The 23,931-nt window shown below is 47.3% G+C and overlaps 2 protein-coding genes across 4 annotated transcripts; one reads left to right on the top strand and one right to left on the bottom strand.

The window, feature by feature from the left end:
- The first annotated feature begins 5,312 nt into the window (after window positions 1-5,312).
- LOC123096434 (transcription factor LHW) lies at window positions 5,313-11,382 on the top strand. 2 transcript variants are annotated; one of them, XM_044518179.1, is made up of 10 exons: window positions 5,313-5,988; window positions 6,316-6,480; window positions 6,664-6,745; window positions 7,157-7,198; window positions 7,283-7,342; window positions 8,071-9,759; window positions 9,879-9,983; window positions 10,112-10,252; window positions 10,362-10,487; window positions 10,699-11,382. In XM_044518179.1, exons 1-10 carry the CDS (start codon window positions 5,897-5,899, stop codon window positions 10,858-10,860), a joined length of 2,664 nt encoding a protein of 887 aa, XP_044374114.1. In that variant the 5' UTR covers window positions 5,313-5,896; the 3' UTR covers window positions 10,861-11,382. The 2 variants fall into 2 exon arrangements, with proteins under 2 accessions (XP_044374114.1, XP_044374115.1); XM_044518180.1 differs by having other exon boundaries at window positions 5,315-5,988; window positions 9,882-9,983.
- A 3,295-nt stretch (window positions 11,383-14,677) lies between these two features.
- Window positions 14,678-19,919, bottom strand: LOC123096435 (BEL1-like homeodomain protein 1). Of its 2 annotated transcripts, none has more exons than XM_044518182.1 (5): window positions 19,705-19,919; window positions 18,246-19,108; window positions 16,586-16,983; window positions 16,034-16,094; window positions 14,678-15,911 (listed from the first exon to the last, which is right to left on the bottom strand). In XM_044518182.1, exons 2-5 carry the CDS (start codon window positions 18,954-18,956, stop codon window positions 15,087-15,089), a joined length of 1,995 nt encoding a protein of 664 aa, XP_044374117.1. In that variant the 5' UTR covers window positions 18,957-19,108; window positions 19,705-19,919; the 3' UTR covers window positions 14,678-15,086. The 2 variants fall into 2 exon arrangements, with proteins under 2 accessions (XP_044374117.1, XP_044374116.1); XM_044518181.1 differs by having other exon boundaries at window positions 19,521-19,773.
- Between the last annotated feature and the right edge of the window lie 4,012 nt (window positions 19,920-23,931).

Below are 23,931 nucleotides of genomic sequence, written 5' to 3'. Positions count from 1 at the left end.
TTTCTATTCATGAAGAATTGGACTAAGTCTGCTAGTTGTATAATAAAATTCCAACTATTCATTTTCACGCGCTTTTGACTTTAATATGACGAAGTTTATTATGATTCATGTGTTTAATCAATGCATGTGAACCAACCAATCAAGTTGACACAATTCTTGTATTTACCAATTCTTTGTTTTAGAGTGCATTTCCTATCATATTCCTATGTTTATTCTATTAATGTGTTTTAAAAATCCCACAAATCAGAGAATCCCTCAAAATTTCTATGAATATCCTTTGAAACAAAGAGGCCTAAAGTTTTTAGTTCCTTTGTGGCACATGCAGCTAAATACCAAGAGAACTCAAGTTCAAAATTAACTTGTGTTGTTCTAATAGTTGCGTCCCACCTTCGTTACACTTAGGTCGAATTCTCTCCACAAATAATTAATTATATACGTAATATGAATTCATACTCAAGATGCATCATGTGAAGCCGAATTTCCAACAAAATAGATCAGCTATCAAAGCTCCTTCAAGAAATGAGTTTAATCCTCTATATCTAGGAAAAACAACAAGGTTTCTAGCTAGGTGAAAGGCGATGAGATGGTAGGCCTCTTTGATTCAAACGATTTTTATACAATATTTGGAGCATTGCAAGCCACTTATGTTGGTCATTTGATTCGTAGGAATGAATCTATAGGAACTTTTTGTAAAGAATAAGTTGTACTACATTTCATAGGAATTCTAGCATGCACTCCAACCTATAAAAAAGCTTTATTTTTCCTATGATACAATCAAACAAACTCAATGCCTATGGGATTCGGATGTGCATGCCATTTCAATACTACATTTTCCTATTCCTGCGTTTTTACGGGCCAGTTGAGAAAGAGAATTCTTATACTACAAACACTATAAGATGCTACCTTGCTACAACCACTTTTCTTTTTAAGAAAAGGACAAATTTAGATGTGAACAGTGTCTTAAATTTGGTATTTTGTTTGTGTCTGTTTTGACACTATTCCTAGTTGGATCGTCCTTTCTCTGCTCCTTGTTTAGTACTACAAATATGGGGTTTAGATTTTTTGTGGTATTATACAGTACATACATGTAATATTTTCTAATGTTTTATAGGTGTAGCTGCGCCTTTATTTTTTTATTGGAAAACACACCATCACACATCACACGTATGCACTCACATGACGTCTATCGAAGACCCGGTTGTAGACTTGTAGTCCAGAGCTTTAAGATTGGCGAGATCACCATAAACGTCGCGGTATCAACAGAAACGCCGTCTCCAAGTGAAACAAGAATCCGTAATATATAACAAGGCACCAAAGTGTCAAATCTAATGTTTGATCCGTGATGGATTGGGGATACCACCATCTTTCTAACCACACCAATGCTCACTGATTTACCCTGATGCTCACTATGGATCAAATGTTGTCGTGGCACATGCCTCCCCAGCCACACCGGATCGCAATCAGGACGCCATCGGTACGAGCCAAATCATGTCGTGTTAAGGAAAAGGAGAGAGCGGAAGGCAAAATCGCCATCAGATTCTGGTGGGGGCGGGTGCGGGGCTAAACAGCAAAGCAGCCTTCATCAAGACGAAAAGCAAAAGGGAATAAAACGCGGCCTAGCTGTTCATCCCGTTACGCATTATTTGCAAGGCGACCAGGGTCAAGATTCTCATGCGGATCATGTCCCCGTCCGTCGCCCTAGTGGGTTGTTGTTGCAGCTGGTGGTGGTGCATCAGTGCATGCATTACCTCTTCCCCAGGGCACCCAATGCCTACCCAGCTACCTGCTCATCTCGCCATCATCCATGGCCATGTGCTGTTTTTGTGCTACTCGCGTCACTCTCACCCCATGCCCTAATGGAGATGATGGACCGGCCGTTGCCATTCACCACATGGTGAATGTATCCACTAGCTATATCTGCATTATGATAAGAATGAGGTTAACTGCACCAAAGTCCGTGCTCCCTCCGATTCAAATTAATTGTCGCAACTCTAGTACAACTTATGGATGGGTGAGAGTAACTTAGATTGATTGATCTTCTTTCACCGTGTTCCTTTTTCTTTGTGAGGAGAGTGGGAGGTGTGATTGAAGTAACTTCTAGAAGACACGCTTCCACTTCAGATAGACAATGAGGTAGCTAGGGATCGCAAGTCTCTAGTGATCTTTGTTGGATTATTATTAAGACTTCCACCATCTTGGACTGGATTAGTTAATCTCGTAGTAATAAGCAAAGAAATTCAACAATGGATGCGTGCTTTCGTTTTCTGACTTGTAAGCACAGAATGAATGAATATTCCATTTGCTTGTCCTAACTAAGCCTAGCTTTCTGAATTCTGGCTGAACGGATAAGCAAACAAAGACTTGAACTACTGAAGTTGGAGTAACATCGTTCACATGTGTTGGCGACTTGGACTGGTCAAGAACTAAGAACTTCCTTTATCTTAAGTTCTAGTACATCATTGTTGAAAGGGATGCTAATTCCTTGATTAGATCTTGAACCAAGATGTTCTTACACACTTAATTTCAGCTACTGTTTGCAGCTCTTGTAATAATAATAATATGAACACACGTCATACTTGTCCAAACGGCCGGGTTGTGACATGCAAGGAGAAGAAGCAAGATCCCATCTAGCAACTTTATTGGCAAAGATTTTCACCAAGCAAAAGACAGGCCCTGCCACCTGAATGGCTTAGCCTTTGCTTTTCCCACTTCTTTATGCAAACCAAACAATACTACTACAGTAGTATAATATCCCGTTAAAATCGCCAAACTGCCCTACCACCTCCTCAAAAGCATACACGACCGCATAATTTGTGGTGGTACTCCATGCCCTCCTTTCCAAGGTCCATATTGGCATCATTGCAAATGCTTCAGAAATGCAAAGGATATGTTTGATTGTACCCGCAAAGTGGCTGAATATTGTTTTGTTTTCAGACATTCCAATTGCTACATGTTTTCTATGTTATCTTGATTGTCTCGTCTGAAACAACTTTTGGTGGTTGTAAAAAGCGGTGCAAAAAGTTGTAACATGGGAAAATTGATAAAAGCCATGGGAAACAAATATTCTAGAAATTGGAGGATGATGAACTGATAGCCCCAATGCAAGATAAGGGTAACTTAACTACCATGACCATGCATATGCCTCCAGTTAACATGGGACAAATGTGAAGCGACACTAGCCATTGCGTAATAAATAAAACACATGGCCGTTGAAATAATTTATAACGGTAAGTTCCTCTTGCTCTCTCCTATTGGCCCTAGCTCTCATACATGTGCGCACGAGGGAGGGAAGGGGTGCCATCTCAATTTTATGTCCTTGCCCGTCTTGTTGGTGTTGGCACTACATCAAATTACCATTCTGATGATCGGTCATCAGCACTGACGGACGTACGACCATTTGTCGGTAGAGATCCTGCAGAGTCTTGCTAAGGACCAAATCTCGGCACTCAAGTGATGGAAGTTTGCCACTTACGTCGGGCAACTCGGCCCGTCATAAGAGGTTACTACACCACCGACTATTGTGCACCATTGCCCATATTGATATGGCAATGATTGGCGACGATAGGTGCTCGTCAGTGACTAGGCCCAACCAATGGCTCATGCCCTTCACCTTCCCCTCCCGTCTATAGAAGCAGGTATGAGAATCCCTAAGCCCCCTTTCCCATGTGCATATCGCAGGGAGCGACGCCGCGCCCTCACCGGTGCCTCTCTACCCCCCCCCCCCCCCGCGCGCGCGCACGCCACCCCTCCATCTCCACTCGCCCCCGCCGCGACCACACGATCCCTCACACGAAGGTCGTGATCATTGTCATCTCCATCTGGCAGTCGAGTAGACCTGCCGATGAGGTCTCGTCCTCGCCTTCTCCACTCATTTGCCAATGTCCCCTCTGCTATCCGAATCTGGCCATCAATAAAATTTATAATGCAATTGTTGTACTTAGATAGAACGGATGGAATATGTATTGTTATGATGGAATGAATGAAATGTGATGCAAGTTGTGCTATGATTTATGCAATATGTATTATGATAGGAAAAACTCATAAAGTCTAACACTAAAGGACAAAATCCAAACACGTCGTCATTGGCAACATCCACCACCAACAAAGATTGTCCACACGGCTGCCAATAGTTACAGTCTACCCCTGACGAGCTGGGAAAGCTCCCTCGGAGGTAGAGGATCCAGCTCCACTTACTTTAGGTTACCAACGGGTGCTTAACCCGCTTCGCCCGTCAGAGAGGGGCAATCTTCACTAATGTGGCTCTATACGCGAACTCTTAGGTCAGGCACAATGAAAAGCTAGTAGTGTTCACATAAGCCTTCCCCATCCCCCCTACTCGTTCGACAATGACGAGAATTGTTTATAGCTTCAAGTGGTTGGGGGCCCTCTCTAGTTGCCATTCTTTAGCTTGATGTTATTTGATCTTGACAAGAAAGAGCAGCTAGAGAGGCCACAAAGAAAGAAACACCTCAAGCTTCAATTCGAAGTTCTCTTTTATATTGCCATGTGCATCCAAAACATACCGATATGGGATATGACTTCCTCCTAGTCATTGATCTGGCTCAGTGCGGGGGCTTGTCACAAGTGCATACTGTGGAAAATAATAGGATGCTAGATATTCCCGTTGCATTGTGTTGTATTGATCTGACTCGGACGTGGGGTATATACAGAGTACAACATGAGAGAGACTTGAAGTAGAGGGCAGGTCGTACACGGCTTAAACCTATTCTATCTAATTCCTTATAGCATCTAACTTGAGCATAGTTATACTTCTAACACATATGAGAACGCCTTAGTCACTGGGTCATGGATTCGACAAAGCTGGCTACTTGAGACTGAACTAATATAAGTCTTAACTTATGTTGTTTCTGGAATGTTCGATAGGAATCACCCATGAGCAAGTGCATTAAAGTTTTCACATAATTTTTTTATCAAGGTAGTAGGACATTTTTGTTCATACTAATAGCCAACCTATGCATCGGTGACGAAGCGTCCGTGCTTGGCGTTTTGGTGTGTCCATTTATTTGCAAGCTGTGCCCCATGTCTCTAAATTTGCTCAGCGATCGACAATGGCGCCATTTGGTGAATGATTCCCTTGGCAGTAAAATACTCCTAGCCTGGACGAATAGGGAATGGTGGAGCCGTGATGCGGTCGGGATGAATGAATGAATTCCCAGTTTACCCTCCACCTCTGTGCGCAGCGCAGTGCAGGGAGTGAGGGAGTGAGGGAGGGAATGGTGGCCGCTCGCCTCGGGAGCGGAGCCGCCAAGGGTGTAAAAAGATGGAAAAGATGATGGTGGTAAACAAAGCAGGCGGCAGAGCACAAGCGAACACCAAAGCCAGAGAGAGAGCCGAGAGAGAGAGAGAGAGAGAGAGAGAGAGAGAGAGAGAGAGGAGAGGACTACTCTTCTCGCGGGCGCACACAGTGTGAAGTGGAGAGAGGGAGGGGAGGGCGCGGCAGCAGGCAGGCAGCTAGCGGACAAAGGCGATCTCGTCGTCTACCCGAGGCCGAGGAACCAGAGCCAGAGCCACAGCCAGCGCGGGCTCTGACAGCTGGGGTCCTCCAGCGCGCCGCGCGACGTCACGGCGCGATGGCTGCCCTCGCGCTGGCGGCGCGGAGGAGGAGGGGAGGCGGCGCTCCGGTGGCGGTGGCGGTGAGGAGGGGCGGCGGCGGTCTCCGCGCGAAGCAGGCCGGCCGGGCCGGCTGCCGCGGCGCCTAAGATACCCTTCATTCACTCTGCTGCTGCTACCTCTCGCACTCGCTCACCCACCTCCTGCTTCTCTCCTCTCGTCCTCGCGCCGGCGGCGGCGGGCCTCTGCAGCCGGCGTGCTAGGGTTTTCCTTCTTGTCCGTCCTCTACAAGGTGTCGTCTCACTGACTCTGACTCGTGGCGCGGATGGCGGTCGGGGACGCGCTGCGGCGCCTCTGCGAGGACATCGGCTGGTCCTACGCCGTCTTCTGGAAGGCCATCGGCGCCGCCGACCCCGTGTAAGCTACCTCCTCTGTTTCCTCCTCCACCCGCATCTCAACATTCTCTGCTGTTTCTTCTGCAAGCTGCCTTGCCAGTCTCGGGGTTTCGTGTGCTGGTTTGACTCTAGAAGATTCAAGTAGCTGCTAGTGCTCCTCATCATTTTGTTAGCAATGGAGTGTTTGAGCTCGGAACTGATGGCTTGGCACTTATAAGGAGTGTGTGTGTATTTATCTTGCAATTTTCGTCCCCTGAACTTGGCTTCCTGTTGTACTTGCAGCTTCAGGAATTTGGTCCCTCTTGTTAGTGGTTTTCTTACCTGCATTTTTCACCTTGGATATGTGCAGGCATTTGGTGTGGGAGGACGGCTACTGCGGCCACACGCCATGCCCCGCCGGATCTGAGGCTTCTCAAGCTCGGGCCACTGAGCTCGGGTGTTCTGCTGCTGTTGACAGCATTTGCTCACTCGTTCGGAAGGACATGGCCCAGCAGGTTCATGTCGTGGGAGAAGGGTAAGCAAGCATAGCGATGGCATAGTTCTTTTCATACTCCCTGTTTCCCCATCTTTTGGTCAGATGCAGTTTCATGATTCCTCCACCATTTCTCATTGGTTGATGCAAATGAGACAAATGCATTCCTCCGGGTCGTTGGTTGCCATTTCGATTAATAATGGCTGCTGCGATTGTGTCTTTCAGGACCATCGGCCGTGTTGCGTTCACTGGCAGTCATCAATGGATCATCCATGGTACTGCGGATGATCACGGGCTCTCATCCGAGGTAGTACTTGCTTTCTTCTCAAATGGTACAAGTGCTAACCGATTTCCGTTTTCTCTGGTTCAATTTTGCCGGGCCACCATTTAAAGCATCGGGTCAGGGAATTTATATCCATGTAATAAGTCTTGTGGGGGGGACCTTCTGCTCGAGCTTTTGGAACTCAGTGGCCTGCTTTGGTTTTGGACTAGCATCATACTGGAAAAATAAGTGACACAGGGATACGGTAGCTGTAAATGAATATTTACACGAGTCTGTTATATGCAAAAGAATACATGTGAATGTACGTTGATTTGTCTTGAGTGCACCATAATGGTAATACTAGCATGGGGATCTATTAGTTATCTTTGTTAAACTTGTATCTGTGTTGTTTGATTGTTTTGTTTTGGAGATCTTACGCTAGTCTCACCATGATAGGTTGCTTCTGAGATGCATTATCAGTTCATAGCTGGCATTAAGGTGAGTGGAATTTGAACATTGTGAATGGTAAATTATTTGACCCTTGCTTGCTTCTGGAACTAAATAAAGTTTCTTGTTCTGCAGACTATTGCGATTATTCCTGTGCTACCACGCGGCGTGCTACAATTAGGCTCTACTGGTGTGGTATGATATCCAAACTTCAAATGCATGCTAGAAGTGTAGAGAGATTGTGTTCCCTATATCGTATTATAGGATATATGCTCAGTTTGTCTGAAGTTTTTAACTGTTTCGAGTTAGCTGTGTGGTATAACATACTAACATCAGTATGTCATGCTGTTGACTATGGTACAATATCTCATATCTAGATCTCTTTTGAAAGAATATAACCATCACATCATGCTAAATATTGTACTCCTGTGCCGGATAGTATTGGAGTTTTAAATAACAATGATGCCTGGAATTTTTACGTGCCATCAGAATGCAAACTCATGGCTTCTTTTGATGTATGCTGCTAAAGGGTGGCTAGAACATACCTCTATATGTTCATCAGTGGTGTAATCAGAATGTTCTCTGTTGCAACGGAATATCTGGAAATGTTGACATGTAATCAGTTTTTTCCAATATAGTACTCCCTCCTTTCCTAAATATTTGTCTTTCTAGATATTTCAACAAGTGACTACATACGGAGCAAAATGAGTGAATGTACACTCTAAAATATGTCTACATACATCCGTATGTGGTAGTCCATTTGAAATGTCTAGAAAGACAAATATTTAGGAACGGAGGGAGTACATGTCTTTTATCAAATGGTTGGGTTTCATCATGGTATCTCAGTTCATCACTTTGGCTTCGCTAGAATTTGTATTCTCCATAAATTTGAGTTAATAACCTATCATTTCTGGATTCGGCAGGTTATGGAGAACACAAGTTTTGTGATGCATGCAAAGAAATTGTGTTCTCAGCTGAACCAGCGATCAAGTATGGCTGCATCTGCTTCAGTAAAAAGTACTTCGAATCAGTCGCGTCCTCTGCATGGTGCCTCAAACATCCAAGCTGCAGACAATTCCTTCAGTCAATTCCCAGTGATACGTGAACAATACAGACAATCTGATAGCGCAACTGCGTCAAGTAGCAAATCACTAAATGCATCTTTGTTTGAGGCTGCACAACAGAATGGTCTAACTGGTAGAGAGCATATTGTCTATGGCAAGCCTAACGATATGTTTGTACAACAAGCGTCTTATTGTGATAGTCGACTTGGAAGTAATACACAGAGTGCTGCAATAGGCTCTGATTTGGTCCCATCGAGCTTGGCATCAGTGGAGCAACAGCAAATGCTGATGAACACCATTGGACAGTTAGAATTTGGTAGCGGTACAGATTTGGCAAGGAGTGCGCTGCTAAAATCTCTTCTATACCGAAATCCTTTTATGCATGAAACTAGTGACATGAAGCTGTCACATGGAAGAGTTGGCCTATCCCAAGGGACTACTGGTCATGGGAGTTATGGTTTCCTCCCTGGAAGTGCCGGAGTAGTCAGTACTACCTTATGTACATCAAGTCAAGTATCAGAACAAGGAAGCCATTCCAGTTCAGGAATGTTACGGCAGAAGCAACCTCCAGTTTCTTGTAATGTTCCCCAATCTTCTGAATTCACCATGAAAATGGTGCGCCAAGAAAGAAGGTCATCTGAAGGTGCTCTGCCTGTATCTTCTCAATCTGATGTTCAGGTTTCTAATTGCTTGAATGGCATGTCCCAAGAGAATCTATTGAGTAGGTCAGGTCATATGCAGAAAGATCAAAATACCGATAGAGCAAATGATCCACGTGTTGCTGTGAGTACACAAGGTGTGAAGAATATGGATGGTTGCATGCTGCCAGCTATGCCCAGTGAGACAGCTCACTCTTTGCTTTTGCAGCCAACATGGGATAATGACTTGTTTGATATATTTGGTTCTGAATTTCATCAGTTGGGTCATAATGTGGATGCTAATTTGGTGTCCTCCTGTGATGCAAAATCTCATAGTTTAGACAGAGATGCAACTGAACCCTCGATTTGTCTTGATTCTTCTTCACTCTTCAGTTCACTAGACAATGACTTTCCCTGTTCCGGGATCTTCTCACTAACTGATACTGATCAATTACTGGATGCTGTCATCTCAAATGTCAACCCCAGCAGTAAGCAGAGTTCTGATGACAATGCTTCTTGCAAGACTGCATTGACTGACATTCCAAACATTTCTCATTTTGGTTTGGAAGAGTTAAAGCAATGTGACTCCTCTGGCATTCCTTCAACGGTAATCAAGAATGAGTCCACACAGATTGTTAAACAACCATATTACTTTGATAAGACTGAAGATGGTTGTCTTTCCCAAAATAATGGAGCACAGAAATCTCAGATACGTCTTTGGATTGAGAATGGTCAGAACATGAAATGTGAAAGTGCATCAGCTTCTAACAGCAAAGGTCTTGATACACAAAGCAAGTCAAATCGAAAGAGATCTCGACCTGGAGAGAGTTCTAAGGCACGGCCAAAGGATCGGCAGCTGATACAGGATCGTATAAAGGAGCTCCGAGAAATGGTGCCTAATGGAGCTAAGGTATCCTCTTGTAGACCTGCTGATTTTAATCTATTATGAAAATTTGTACTTTGAGTTGCACACATGAACTCCAGAGCAGTTGCATTGTTGTCATATCAATGTTATCTCATTTGTGTCAGCAGTGCAGCATTGATGCTTTGTTGGAGAAGACAGTTAAGCACATGCTCTTCTTGCAAAGCGTTACAAAGCATGCAGACAAACTCAAGGATTCTACTGAATCTAAGGTATGCGCATGCCTATGAGTTTTATTGTTTGGTTATATAGAAAGAAAGCTGGTCTGTTGTGGTTGAGCTGCACAGTTTGTAACTCGTTAGATTGAAAGATGTCCTTATGTTGTTGAGTATTCATACAGATACTTGGCAGTGAGAACGGTCCTGTGTGGAAAGACTACTTTGAAGGTGGTGCAACCTGGGCCTTTGATGTTGGCTCTCAGTCTATGACATGTCCAATCATCGTTGAGGATCTTGACAGACCACGTCAGATGCTTGTGGAGGTAATGGTTCGAGATGCTGCTGTCGCTTGTTTTTTTGCAGTCTCATTGTTTACCAACAATCGCATGTAGTTGTCGCTTAGATGTGTTGATATCATGGGGTTTCCTGCAGATGATTTGTGAGGATAGAGGCATCTTCTTGGAGATAGCTGATTTCATCAAAGGACTTGGGTTGACCATCCTGAGGGGTGTAATGGAAGCACGTAAAAGTAAAATCTGGGCACGCTTTACTGTTGAGGTAATGTATTTAAATTTTGAATCCCACTAAAAATATAGTTAAATTTTTGAAAAAGACCATCACATCATTAGAGCTATGGAATGCTGCTGCTGATTTTTTTTATGACACCTGTTGAATGGATTTCTATCGCTTTAAATCCCTGCTATGTTTTAGCTTTGCTGGTAGCAGTCAAGGAAGAACACTGATTGCGTATGTTGAATTGTTCATACAGGCAAACAGGGATGTAACCAGAATGGAAATCTTTCTCTCGCTTGTACGGTTGTTGGAACCCAATTGCGATGGCAGCGGAGCAGCAGAGAATCCCAACAGTGTAAACATGCCTCTTGGTTTGGTTCGCCAACCTGTCATCCCGGCAACAGGTGGTATCCAGTGACAACTAGAGAGAGCCCTCAGCCTCAGGCCAATCAACATTTAAGTGCTAAGAGCAGCAGTTCAGCGTGGGACCAGAGTTAAAACACTTCAGATTCTGCATCTGCGCACTTTTGCCATGACTAGCATTGCCAGTTTGCCAATGCGCCACTTGCTTTCCAGTGGCGCCTTGCTGCGCAAATGTGCACCTTTATCTCCCTTGAGTCGCAGAAAGTCTTAACGTGAGATGCATCGAAGACGGGAACGTTGATTCAGCTAATGATCAGTTAGGCAGTGCCATTGCTTGTACAATCTTAGTTTTGCTTGTTACTTTTGCCGTATATTAGTGGATTTTGTACCGAAGGGAGATTCCTTAGTTGATTTGTGTAGCGTTGATAACTGGAAAGCCAGCCCTTTGTAAGTCTTCTTCAAACTAGAAATAGAACTGTTAGCATGTGATCCAGTTGTTCCTTGCAGTGACCTGGGAGAAGCTGCATTTTGCTGTGTGGTCAGATTTCTGTGACATTGAATGTTTGTTGCCTATCAACATTTTTGGGGTTGGTGTGTTGTCCGGCAATTCTCCAGTGACCTCTCTGTCAACCAAGACTTATGATTGTTCCTTCTATTACCTTCTGCCATCATCTTGTCTTGTTCATGACCAAGAAGGTAATCACCTGCATTATCTTGTATTCCCTCCATTCCAAAATAAGTGACGCTGATTTTGAACTAAAACAGGGTCACTTATTTCCGAACGGAGGTTGTACCTGTTTGGAGTCCTTTACAGTACCCCTAAATGAATATGAACCCTCCATTTTTCTTGATCCAATGGTGGATGTCTACTGGTACTCCAACGTGTGCTTAAGAGAGTACCTACTAAAAAAGTGAGGGAGTACCTTGTGCTTGGAGCTTGTTAGGGTTACATGTATTTGGTAGTTTAGGATTCCTACCTTATCTCTAGAAGAGGCGTCTTGCCCTCCAAGTCTTGTACTCAATATATACTCGCCCTCAAGGCTCAATAATACATTCATCATATTCCACAACAATCCCTCTCTCTCCCTTCTAACATGGTATCAGTTTCCGGGTTCTAAACCCTAGTCGCAGCCGCTTCCGCACCCACGCGCCGCCCCTGGGGCAGGTCGGCCTCCATGACCGCCGCCGAGGGTCGCGCCGCCCGTAACTAGGGTTCGTACGCCGGCCGTGTTGGCCGGCTGCCCTAGAGAGTCTTTTCCATATCCTTTGATCCGGGTTTTCTCTCTCTCGCCGGTCGTTTTGATCGGTGTTTTTTTCTTTTTGGTTTTCCGATCTATTCTTAATCGGTTTGCGTCGCCCGCCGCCGCCGCCGTCGACCCCCATGCGCCTCTACTCCGACCCCAGCGCGACCAGCCGGCCTCTCCTCCGACCCGGCGGCCACGCGCGCCGAGGCGGCCCGTCAGGGCCAACCGCCGTCCGCCCGTCGCCCTGCGCCGGCCGTCACCCTGCGCCGGCCGTCACCGCCGTGCTCCGACCGAGACACCTGCATCACCCCCACCCGGCGGCCTCGCGCCATGCGACGGCCAATCATGGTCGTCGCTCGCGCGCCGGCCCGCTCATCGATCCACGTCACCCGCCTTCACCGCGTCTGCACGGCGGCCCGGCGGTCTACCTCGCCGGCCTCGTTCTCGGCTGTGTCGGGACGGCTACGTCAGGCTCGTCGGTTGCCTCAACTCGGACGTCGTTGCTCCGTTGGTCGCCCAGGCCTCGCTGCCCAGGCGCCGGCGCTGCTTTGGCAGCGGGTGCCGGTACTGACAAGCTCGTCCGCGACGTCCCACGCCGTCTGTCGTCGCCGGCCTCATCGCGGACTCTGCCGCCACCCCGTCTCCATCGAGCGGCGTCCCCGACCTCGCGCGCGATCGGCTTGATCACCCGCTCGCCGCCGCGATCCGCCTCATCTACGCCGCGCGACCGTCTTGGCCTGTCGGTTACGCGCGCCTCCGTAGGTCCCGTGAAGATCGTCCCGAGTACCGCGCGCCTCTCCGCCGATCGAGCATCGGGCTGCCGTTGCGTCGCCCCGTCGGGCCGCCGCGCCGCCGCCCCGTGGTTCTCCTCGCGGCTGCATCGACTCGTGCATCGCCGCTGCGTCGCCCCTTCGAGCCGTAGTGCCGCGATACGCGGTCCCCGCTGTCGTCCCCGCGGTTGCACCGACTCGCGAACCGCCGTTGCGTCGCCCCTTCGGGCTGCAGCGTCGCGGCCCACGGTCCCCGCCGCCGCCCAGAGGTCTTCCTGCCGTCGCCCCGACCCGCCTGCCGCCGCTGCGTCGCCCCTTCGGGCCGTAGTGCCGCGGCCCACAGTCCACTCCGCCGTCACCGCGCGTCGACCTCCCATGGTATGCGCCGCGCCGTCTCCCTTGGCGCGGGAACGCCACCGTCCGCGCCGGTCTTCGTCGCGCTGTCAGGGTTCTTCGCCGACTTCAAGCATCGCCGCCGCACTCCTAACCTAGCCGCCGCCGCCGTCAGGCCGCCGTCGCCGCTCTTCTTTGGCCGCCGTCGCCGCTCTTCTTTGGCCGCCGCCGCCGCTACCTTCGTAGCCGCCGCCGCCGCCCGTCCACCCCCTTCGTCTTCATCCGTCTACGCATGCCCGGTGCTGGCAACACCAGTGCGTGCCTTCGTCCACGATGTGTCCCCGGGCCTGGCAAACCAGCCGCGACGCGTCGTCAATAGCATTTTCTTCCCGGCGCACCCCTACTTCGACACCACTGCGCCCATGCTAACTCGGCGCCCCCTTGCGCCCGCGGCTCCACGGCGATTTCCTCGACACCGGCCACCCCGACTCGACATCGACCACGGCATTCTTCACACGGCTACCTCGACCACGGGTACACCACCCTACGCTCTCGGCTACTTCGACATCGGCACAAAAGGGCTATCATCCGCTTGAGCAACTCGTCGGCTTCCTCTACAGTCAACGCGTCCGCGACGCGACACCGTCCATGACGCTCCCGCTACGACTGCGGGGGGATGTCAGCCCGTCGGCTGCTATTCTCTCCAGTCTGACCGTCCGCGACGCTCATGTTGTTTGCAACGCTACCGCTGCGACTGCGGGGGGATGTTAGAGATATATTTGGGTTACATGTATTTGGTAGTTTAGGATTCCTACCTTATCTCTAGGAGAGGCGTCTTGCCCTCCAAGTCTTGTACTCCATATATACTCGCCCTCGAGGCTCAATAATACATCCATCATATTCCGCAACAATCCCTCTCTCTCCCTTCTAACAGAGCTAAAAAGGTAAACTGATTTTTATTACTATTCTCCCATCAGTGCATCACGGCTGATACAGATTCGACTCGATCGCTGGAACCCTAATTCTTCTCCTAAAAAACCTAATTCTTCAATAGGATAGGCGCCGGTGGCCACTATGGTCTGCATGCGTACAAGAGACAGACGGCCTCTGGGCCACGGACTTGCCAGAATGGCATGGACTGGGAAGTGGGAATGGTCGACGACCAGGGCTGGGCGGTGGAGCCGCCACCACTGCCACGGGCGCGTTTGCGAGAGCCATCTTTCTCGCGCAACTGGAATTCTGGAAACTCGCCCCCGCTGAAGCAGGATGATGACTAGGGCGAGGCGGGATACTCAGGCTCCAGCCTGACATCTCTTGCAGGCTGATTAAGTGATGAACTTCTTGCGAACCTGATCTCTTGCGTGTAGAATATTTTGTCCTTTTCCTGCCAGAAATGAACTGTTTTCTGTAGAAGAGAAAGAAAATCACATGAACATGGTACAACAATGAGTTTTGGTTGCTAAAGGTAACAAGATATGCCATCTCATGCATCTGTTCTCTTCATCCATGGAACTGGAACAAGTAGTGAAGAGAAGTACTACAATAACTACATTACATTTCAGTACAGTAACCAAAAACAATACTCAAATCTCCAATAAACCTACTATACCGCATACACTTCCAAGTTCCCCAATTCCAATGTTTTACATATATACCCCTTCACGTATCGTATACCCCCCATCCCCCTATTGCCCTATACAATCTTGTAACCGGAAATGTTTGGGTTTTAACTACCTTAGCTAACCTATAGTAACTATATACAATGTCCCCATCTTTACATAATTACACCCCCAATGCCCTAGAGGTTTAGGATTAATGGCAGCCTAGGCTTTTACCCTTTTATTTTCTATACAAGCCCTAAATTGATTGATTAACCGATTTTTTTTTGGGATTTGATTAATGGATTGCGCTATGTAATAGTGGTGATATTCATACTATGCCACGAAGTCTCTCATGAGCTGAGCCGCGAAGGACTTGGTGGTCTGCATGTTCATGTCGTAGCCGGCGGCGCCGCTGCCACCGCTGTCGGCGCCGTTGCTGCTGCCGCCTCCCATGAGGAACGCCGTCTGGTCGCCGGCGCCGTGGGGGAGGCCGAGCGTGAGCGAGACGCCGCCGTGCTGCCCGGCCCCGGCGAACGCGAACGACTGGTCGGTGCCGAACTGCCCGTACGGCCCCGGCGCGAACAGAGAGTACCCGCCGCCGGCCCCGTCCTCGTCCTGTTGGTGGTGGTGGTGGTCCCTCGCGCCCGCCGCGCCGCCGCTCTCCATGAACTTCATGAGCAGCTCCCGGTGGGTCACCTCGTCGTGCTGCTGCCTCGCTGCGGCGGCCGCGGCCGCCGCGGCTGCCTGCGCGTGGTGCAACGCGCCGAAGTCGAACGCCGCTGGCGGTTGCTGCTCGAGGTCGGCCGCCCTCGCCTTCTTGAAGCCGCGCCGCAACCCGCCATCCTCACCCTCCTCGTCGTAGAACCCCGCGTGCGCCTGGTGGTCTCCGGCGAGCTCGAGCAAGGACGCCTGGACGGCGCCGCCGCCCTCCGACGTCCCGGCCCCCACCGCCGCTCTGGCCATGGACCTCGGAGTGCCGTCGTCCACGCCGTCCGCGTTGCTGCTGCTCTTTCCTCCGGCGGGGCCGGACCCGGTCGGCCTCCCCTTGTCGTCGCCGCCGTCCTGCTGCTGCTGATGCTCCTTGGTCTCCTCCAGGTACATCTCCTCCACCATCGGCTTCCACAGCCTCACCCTCGCGTTGATGAACCAGTTCGACACCTAATAATTGTTTTACAAAAACTCTCACGGATCAAACCAAGCCGCAGTAACAGTTAAAATAACAACATACTATATGTTGTAACTGGATCAAACTGAAGAAGGATGGCTGAGATTTTTCGTACCTGGCTCCTGGTGAGGCCGGTCTGCTTGGCGAGCATGATCTTGTCCGAATCCTTGGGGTATCTGCATGATGAGAGGGCGATCCGATCAACCAATGGGAGTGCGACACGAGGGCGCTGAGTACGTACGTACCCGCCGGTTTTGGGCGTGCACGTACATACGCACGTACGAATGGAGGTGCCATGCGTGTATGTTTGCATGCAAAACGCATCATGAGCATTGTGTGTGTGTCGTATCTCGTGCTATGTCTATGTCTCTCTCATGCAATGCAAGTACCGCATCATCATTTCTCTACCACGTCAGTGACAGAGAGAGAGAGAGAAATGCATGATTAATTATTACTGTAGTTCAGTTATCGATCGATGGAGTTCACCTGTACAATACACCTAGCTAGGTTGCACGTACGTTCATTATGCATGATGCAAAACCAACCTTATAATCCGAAACAATTCAAGCAGTGCAATGCATGCATGGCAACAAAAAAATGGCGGTAAAGTTATCCAAGAACGTAGTACAGTAGTACGTAGTACGAGAGCATGGTGTGAAGCACTTACGGGTGGAGGAAGTGCTCGAAGAGCCATGCACGGAGGATGGAGACGGAGCGCTCGGGGAGGCCCCGCTGCGGGCGCCACGCGCTGCTCTGCATCATGCCCAACTGCTGCAGCGCGCGCTGCTGCCGGAGCTGGTGGTCGATGTACCGGAGCCGCGAACCGACGCCGCGCCCTCCGCCGAGTCCGCCGCCGAGCCCCTCGGCGTCGCAGTCCTCGCCCAGGGCGCGGCTGGCGGCGCGCACCTGGGAGGCGATGGCGTCGCGGAGGCAGCGGAACTGCCGCGAGATGGTGCGCAGCGCCAGCGCCGTGTACGTCCGCGCCGACCCGGCGCCGGCCACCGCCTCGAACGACGACGACACCGACGCCATCTGCTGGTGGTACTGCCGGTACCGCTGCTCCACCTGATCATGCCATCGCCCAACCACATTAGATCCCAGTTCAGAGATTAGCTCGTGTATTAATTAGTGGGTTGATTACTAGTGTTAACCACCACAACCACTCTCTAGTACTTTGGATTGTGTTTATCATAAACACGATTAATTGTCTTGTCAGATTGAGAGAATCAAGTAGATTTTAGCAAAAGCATGCTTCACTGCATTTCTTGTTTATATGGAGAAAACACAAATTAAATAAAGCTCCCTAAAAAGAATAGAAGAAGAAAAACTCAAAGCATGAGGGAAAGCCGGGCTGCCAAACTGGCTTTGCTGGCTTGTGAAGAAGCTAGCACCAGCCAGGACAAGCAGGGCCTATCTACCTTCTGTACTGATAGCATATACTAGTGGTATTAATTAAGCTATTGAGAGAATACAAAAAGAGACACATATTCGATCAGGCAACAAAGTTAAAGGTGGCTTGTACTGGCCTCAACAAACAACACCATGAAAGAATTGTAATTTATAGGTCCATGAGTTCTTTTTCCTATCTCAAAGTATTTGTTAACAATATCACCAAGATATATACTTGGCCACTAGCTAGCTAGCTTGTTGCTTTCTTCTCTAGAAGAAAATAGAAGACTATAGCCACTTGTTGGTTTTAAAGACTAGCTAGACTTGTCACTTTTATAATCTCTATCACACGTAATTTCCGTTTATTTAATTACTACCAGAGCTGATTTGTAAATTTGTAAATTAATAATAGTTGTCCTTTAATTAACTGTAGCTGTAATTCTGCTTTTTAAAAGACAATACTGGTCAGTGTTTATATCAATAAAAAAAACTCGAAGAGAATATATAGTTGGTGCAAGCTGACAAAACAGGTGTAATTAATTTAGAAAAGGAAAAAGGGAGGAGGAATATCCAGCAAATCAAAGGCCTTCTTGGCTACCCCAACAACTGTGTGTCACTCACTTCAGAAAAAGAAGCAACAAAACAAACATAGCTGAAAAGCAAATGACCCATATACTTTCAATAACACTTTCTAAAATTATAGAGGCAAGGAAATATCAGAAACATCATCAATCTAACACTGCCATATTCAGAGGGCAATGTTGAATGTTCAGACACTACAAAAATCGTCAGGTTAATTTGTCAAATATCCCTTGTTTTTCAAAGGAAAACATATCAACAATTCCTAAGCAGCAATTGGTACGAAGAAGGACATTTCTTAACATTAAAAGTTAGAATCAAATGTAATTAATTAGAGTGTACTTAGGTTAATTACTGACCTCGTCAAGCATGTTAACCAGTTTGCCTTTCTTCATCTGCAGCTCCTGCCGCTCCGCCGTCGACATCTCGGGCGCTGGCGCGCCACCCTTGGCCCCGCTGGCGCCTTCCTCCCCGCCGCCGCCGGAAAGGCCTTCCGAATCCTCCTTCTTCTTGACCGACACAGCGCTCTTCGCCTTGGCGTCCACGTCGTCCACGCCCTTGCTCACGCTCACCACCTCGTCGAGCAGCTCCTGCGCCGCCCTGAGGTATTTGGAGTTCATCACCACCTGCCCCTGCGACGCCGCGGTCGTCGCCCCAAGGTGGTACCTCCCTTCGTCGCCGGCGATGGACGCCACCGTGACCGGCGGCGTCTCGCGGGACGACAGGCTGAGCACGGCACTCACGCCATGAGCCTGCTGCGTCGGCGGCGACATGACGTCGGCGATGCCGGTTGTGGCAGGGGTCCACAGGTTGTAGCCCGAGGGGGGCGCCTGGAGAGGGATGCCGACGAAGTGCTGCCCCGGCGGTGGCGACGCCTGGTGGCCGCCGAAGGACGCCGGGGTCATGGAGCTCACCGCCGAGTTGAGGAGCATCATGTTGGCCCCGGAGGGCCCGGCGTCCCCGTAGCTGCCGTTGCCGTAGCTTGGGTTCATGAGGTACAGTGTTTGCAGGCCGTCGCTGCCGGCCTGATGGATGTCCGTGCCGGCGCCGCCGTGGTAGTACGCTGCCATCGTGATCGCCGGCACCTATGTAGACCGGTCGATGGCAAAATCTTGGCTATGTCCGTATGTGCACTTGTGCACTAACTGAAATTCTCCTTGAAATAAATCCCTCTCCCTCTCTCTCTCCCTCTTTCTTCCGTGGAGCTTGTTGTGGCTTTGACCTGTCAAAAAGAAGTGCCAAGAAGTTATGGACATACGTATATAACAAGAAGGGGAAAAGATCACCAGAGCAGTAATTTTTCGGATGATTTGTCATGTAAAGTAAATTGGATCCATAAGCCATGCATGCAGATAGAGGAAAGAGAGGGGGGAAGAGGAGGAAAGAGAAGTAAGCTGCATGGCATGACATGGCATGTGTGCATGGAAGAACTCCAATACTCTAGCTAGCTTAAGCTCAAAAGCTCCGGAAGAAGAGAGGATGAGAGAGATGTTTGTGTGTGTGGAATAGGCATCAGTATCAGCAAAATATAAAAAATATGGCAAAAGAGAAGGTACCCATCTTCATCAAGTGATTTAACAAAGAAGCCTGATGCATGCAGATGTCAACGCAGCCGGCACACATCATGAGCTTACCTCAAGAATCGATGCAGCTCTGCCTGCATGCACACGTGCCTACAGCTTGCATATAAGAAATTTCTCCCTCTCTCTCTAGAGAGAGGCGGGAGGAGAGAGGAAAGAGGAACAAGAAGAAGAGGAAGAAGGGGGAGGAGGAGGGTATCTCTGGACCATGAGATCACTCATGTCAGTGCTTAAGTACCTGCTGCGAGCTCCTTTCCCTTTTGCTCTCTACAGAGAAGACACTGGACTATATATCTTTCCTCCCAAGATCTCCTCCAGCTGAAAGGGAAAAGCAGAGATGGATGGATAGAGAGAGAGAGAAAGACCGATTGGTTAAGTCTTTAAGAGAGAGAAAGAGAAATGAGGCAGTGGAGGAGGGATACCCACCTCCCACTTCCATTATCCTCACAGCACAGCCCCCACGCACAGCTTTTCCCCCACTCCCCCCCTTTTATTTTCTTTCTCTTGTCTAGATCTTCTCTGTAGCTACCTACAAGATTTTCTCCCTCCTTTTATTTCTCACTCATCAAGAGCTAGCTAGCATGCATTCTAGGTGTGGAGCTCATCTGTACCATCCTGGCCTTGGGTGTCTAGTTTCAGCAAACATGACCCATCACAAAGGACTAGTCTCGTGGTGTGTGTTGTACAAGCAGGAGTTATTGAGCTGTACCATCCAATTTTCATATCAGACTTCTATATGTACTTTTACGTAATTATCGCGCATATATATATTCATGAACGAATTAAATAGACCCTAATATAAGATAATTGCAACATTTAATATTTTTGAATCGCAAATTCACAATCGATTTTGTGAACCATTGACCCAACTGTCCACCGTCGTTCTTCTTCCCCAAGCCACCGCCACAACTTCCTCTATCTGACTTCGCCTCCGTCAATGCCACCACTTTCATGTTGTTGCAGCCTCCGGCTCGTCATGTCTGGCGGGTGTCGTCGCTGCCCGATCAAGCCTCCCACCTAAAATCCCTCCAACCCTGATGAGCTACTCTAGCAAGGCCTCCTTGCTCCACCATCAAAGTTGTCGCGCTGCTGGCTTCGTTTGGTTACCCTAAATACTCTAAGAGGTGCCTTTCCTCGGCTTAGCCGCCTTCACATAGGCGCTTCCATTTAGTAGTTTACGAGTGTTTGAGGATGAAGTTGCATGTATTTAGGAAAAGCAGCTGTCTAATGCATAGTCAATTGTCATCGGCAAATTACGGTGTCACTTAGCCCAATTGAATAAAGTTAAGATTTTAAATGGAAAAATATATATTTCTCTATCCACGTTGTCACCCCTTCGACTTATACCCTCTTCACCCCTGGTAAACCGTCAACCCCAACTTTTAACTGCTTCGACAAGACCTCCTTCCTCAGCTCCTCCATCACTATTGTCGTGTCACCACTGACTTCACCTCGCTAGGTCTCATCCCTCGACTCGGTCACCTCTGCGGCATCGCCAGGGATTCCTCCTCAAGGTTTACGGGCATTTGAGGTTGAAGTTGACTGCATTTTCTTTATGAAAGAAAGCAATTGCCTAATTCGGGGACCAAATTGTAGTATGTTAATTAGCTGTAATGTTTTTTCTTAGTTGCAATCGACCGTGTGCAACCTCTTGTAGTCGATCGAGTACCATGGCACAGTAAGACATGCATTGACTTTCCCCTCTCTTTGAAAAAAAAATCACGTAATATTTGAAATGTCGAATTATCCATGGGTGACAAGTACTATTAGCGAATGATCAGTCGTATTATCTGTGAGTGAGAAAGAAACACATGGAGTGACAAGTATCGGCGAACGAGGAGTACTAGGGCCGTCGTCGAACTGATCGGTGGACTGGTGGATAGGGATATGTGGCGTATTATTAGCAAAGAAAGGTGTAGGGCACATCTGGGCACAAGAATTGAGGTAGATATGGAGAGAGAAAGAGAGAGGGGGTATATGGAATTATGGATAGCAATTGGTGCGTCCGTGTGTGTGCATGCTCAGGTAGATCGACTGCACACTCTCTGACACAAGCCTGGATGCATGTGTCAGAAGAACTAGGAAATGTCCACGTCCTTGTCTAGGGTCTATCTATCTAGGTCAGATCTTCTCTCTCTCTCTCTATCATCTTCTTTTCTCTGGCTTTTGGAAGCCGTGTGTGTGTAGGTCAGAATTTTAATTGCATACCATGTGTGTGTGACCTTTGCTCCTCTGTTCCTTTCCCTTGCCCTGTCCCTTTTCACTCTCACTCTCTTGTGTGCATGTACGATGTGCATGTACGTCCAATCTTCCTTGGCATGTGTGACGTGGCATCTTGTTTGCTAGGACATTTGTTTATGTGTATAATGGTCTACTTCACATCTTAATATTCTTCCCCATACATAAGCTAGTTTAGTCATTGCCTTTTTTTAACCTTGCATTCTTTTAGTCTGATGATGCCGGCTTTTGGAGGAAAAGCGACTGAAAGCTCAGGAATCCAAACCAAACTGGCTGCATCTTGGAATTGATTGTTATTCCGGAGGATAGCATATGTTCATCATTGTCAAATACAAGAAGGGAGAACTTTGAAGGTCATCAGGACAGGTTGTCTTGCTGAGTAGGATATTATGTGACAAAACAATTCAAGGTTATTGTAAACAAAATAAGTAGTTCGGGCGTAATGAATTTTGAGAAATCATACATATGCTTGGGCCACATAAATCTATACACGAATTCAACTTACTAATTAATATACACATAATTAACTACCATGTGTAAAACATTGCAAAAACTCCTTTACAACAAATCTAGCTTAAACTCCATTTTGATAATTACCGGAAAAATATTTCATTTTATCCCATTTTGCACAAACGTTTGAGTATGATCTAACTTCTACAGCAATAGTTCAAAAAGGAATTTAGAATTTTAGGGCACGATGTCTATCAGTGTCACATCCATACAAGTGTGCAAGAACCATCTCGTAATATATTATTTGATTTCATGAACTTCTTGTAGTGGCTAGATGTCGAAATTTCCTTGAAAGGGAGAAGAAAAAAGTACAAAAGTAGCAGAAGTGGAAAGGGGTATATGCTCCATACAGCCATGATGAAAATGATTTAATAGACTTTGATATTGCATTTTATTTTGAAATAATACCGTACCAAAATGGAGCATAAATCTTACCGGTTTATCCTTGCATAGAATAATTTCTCAGATGTCAAATAACTACGAGTTTATGGTTATGATTGTTGCAAACCTTTTTTCATGACGGCACCTGGGTCTACGGTTATGGTTGCAAAAAGACTAGATTATTTAACCTTGACCTTCTACCAATGAATTTTGGTCATAAGTTTTCACAGAAAATGGCTTCCATGGGAGGTAAGTATATATTTGGCAAATGATTGGCTTGTCAAACTTCTGTGATAAGAAATCACTAGAGTAAGTACGACTACCCAAGAAACCTTGGGTTTTATGATCTTGAGCTTTCTACAATTATGTCCATAAAACTCCTTTTTCTTCTTATTTAAACTTTTACAATATATTTTTATTACATATATTGTTTACCATAACAAATGAACTCACTATAGAAACAAACTTCAATAGATGTTAACTTTATTTTATATTGTCTATAGTAATTGTTGGCATGTACATTGCATACTTAGCTAAACATATATTCCTATGTTTTTTGTCAATTTGATACATATGTAGTTCTTGGGGCATTCTCTGGTCATTGCTTAGTATAGCTACTTAGCTAGTTACGTTTGATTCATCTTGTATACAGACACGAAAAAGATTTATGTGTTCACTACTAGTGTTGCATTTAAGCACAATGTACATATACACCACACAATAAATAAGATATTTTCTCTATTTATCACTATGTGCCACATTAATGTATATCTACTTTACATGTTTCTTTTGGCATGGAAGAAAGAAGTTAGTGCGCTATGTGATCATCTGCAAGACTAAAACCTCACACTTTATTGCTTTAGTTTGTAGGCATAGTACACCATTAGATGCTACCAAGCAACACCAGGTAAAGAATTAATGGAGGGAGATGGAAGAATCAAAATGGGGACCCCTATACGCACAAAATATATATGGTGCGAAAAAATGGGTGCGGCATTATCTCTTCATGTGATGCATGGGTACTTATCCTTTTGTAAAACCCATCGTCACACGCTATTCACACGTCTCGCTTGTTGATATTTATTTGGTCTCGAATTTCAGCCACATAACACCAATCTTGTTCCTTTTTCTGGTCCCAACATAGTGAAACCTTCCACACTATCGTCCTTTCCCAGCAACTTTAATCCATGATGCAGCATTAGTTGATCAATTCCCTTTTTATCGTCGTCTGTCTTGCTATGCTAGCTTGTCCATTCTCTATTGACTTGTAGGTGATGTCTCTGTCGATTTCATTGGTGTCATAGTTGCTAACGCTAAACTTGTATAGATATACTTG

This window comes from Triticum aestivum, chromosome 4D (assembly GCF_018294505.1).
Source record: "Triticum aestivum cultivar Chinese Spring chromosome 4D, IWGSC CS RefSeq v2.1, whole genome shotgun sequence".
Classification (NCBI taxonomy): domain Eukaryota; kingdom Viridiplantae; phylum Streptophyta; class Magnoliopsida; order Poales; family Poaceae; genus Triticum; species Triticum aestivum.
Note: the sequence above shows the minus strand (reverse complement) of the source record. Positions and strands in the feature narration are given on the sequence as shown.

Excerpts from the sequence above, each read along its gene's own strand:
- LOC123096434 (XM_044518179.1), top strand. The coding sequence starts at position 5,897 with ATGGCGGTCGGGGACGCGCTGCGGCGCCTCTGCGAGGACATCGGCTGG. Across the intron at positions 9,760-9,878 it reads TGGTGCCTAATGGAGCTAAG|CAGTGCAGCATTGATGCTTT; the intron begins GTATCCTCTTGT and ends CATTTGTGTCAG. Across the intron at positions 10,488-10,698 it reads GGGCACGCTTTACTGTTGAG|GCAAACAGGGATGTAACCAG; the intron begins GTAATGTATTTA and ends TTGTTCATACAG.
- LOC123096435 (XM_044518182.1), bottom strand. The coding sequence starts at position 18,956 with ATGGCAGCGTACTACCACGGCGGCGCCGGCACGGACATCCATCAGGCC. Across the intron at positions 16,984-18,245 it reads TGGTTAACATGCTTGACGAG|GTGGAGCAGCGGTACCGGCA; the intron begins GTCAGTAATTAA and ends TGGCATGATCAG. Across the intron at positions 16,095-16,585 it reads TTCGAGCACTTCCTCCACCC|ATACCCCAAGGATTCGGACA; the intron begins GTAAGTGCTTCA and ends CTCATCATGCAG.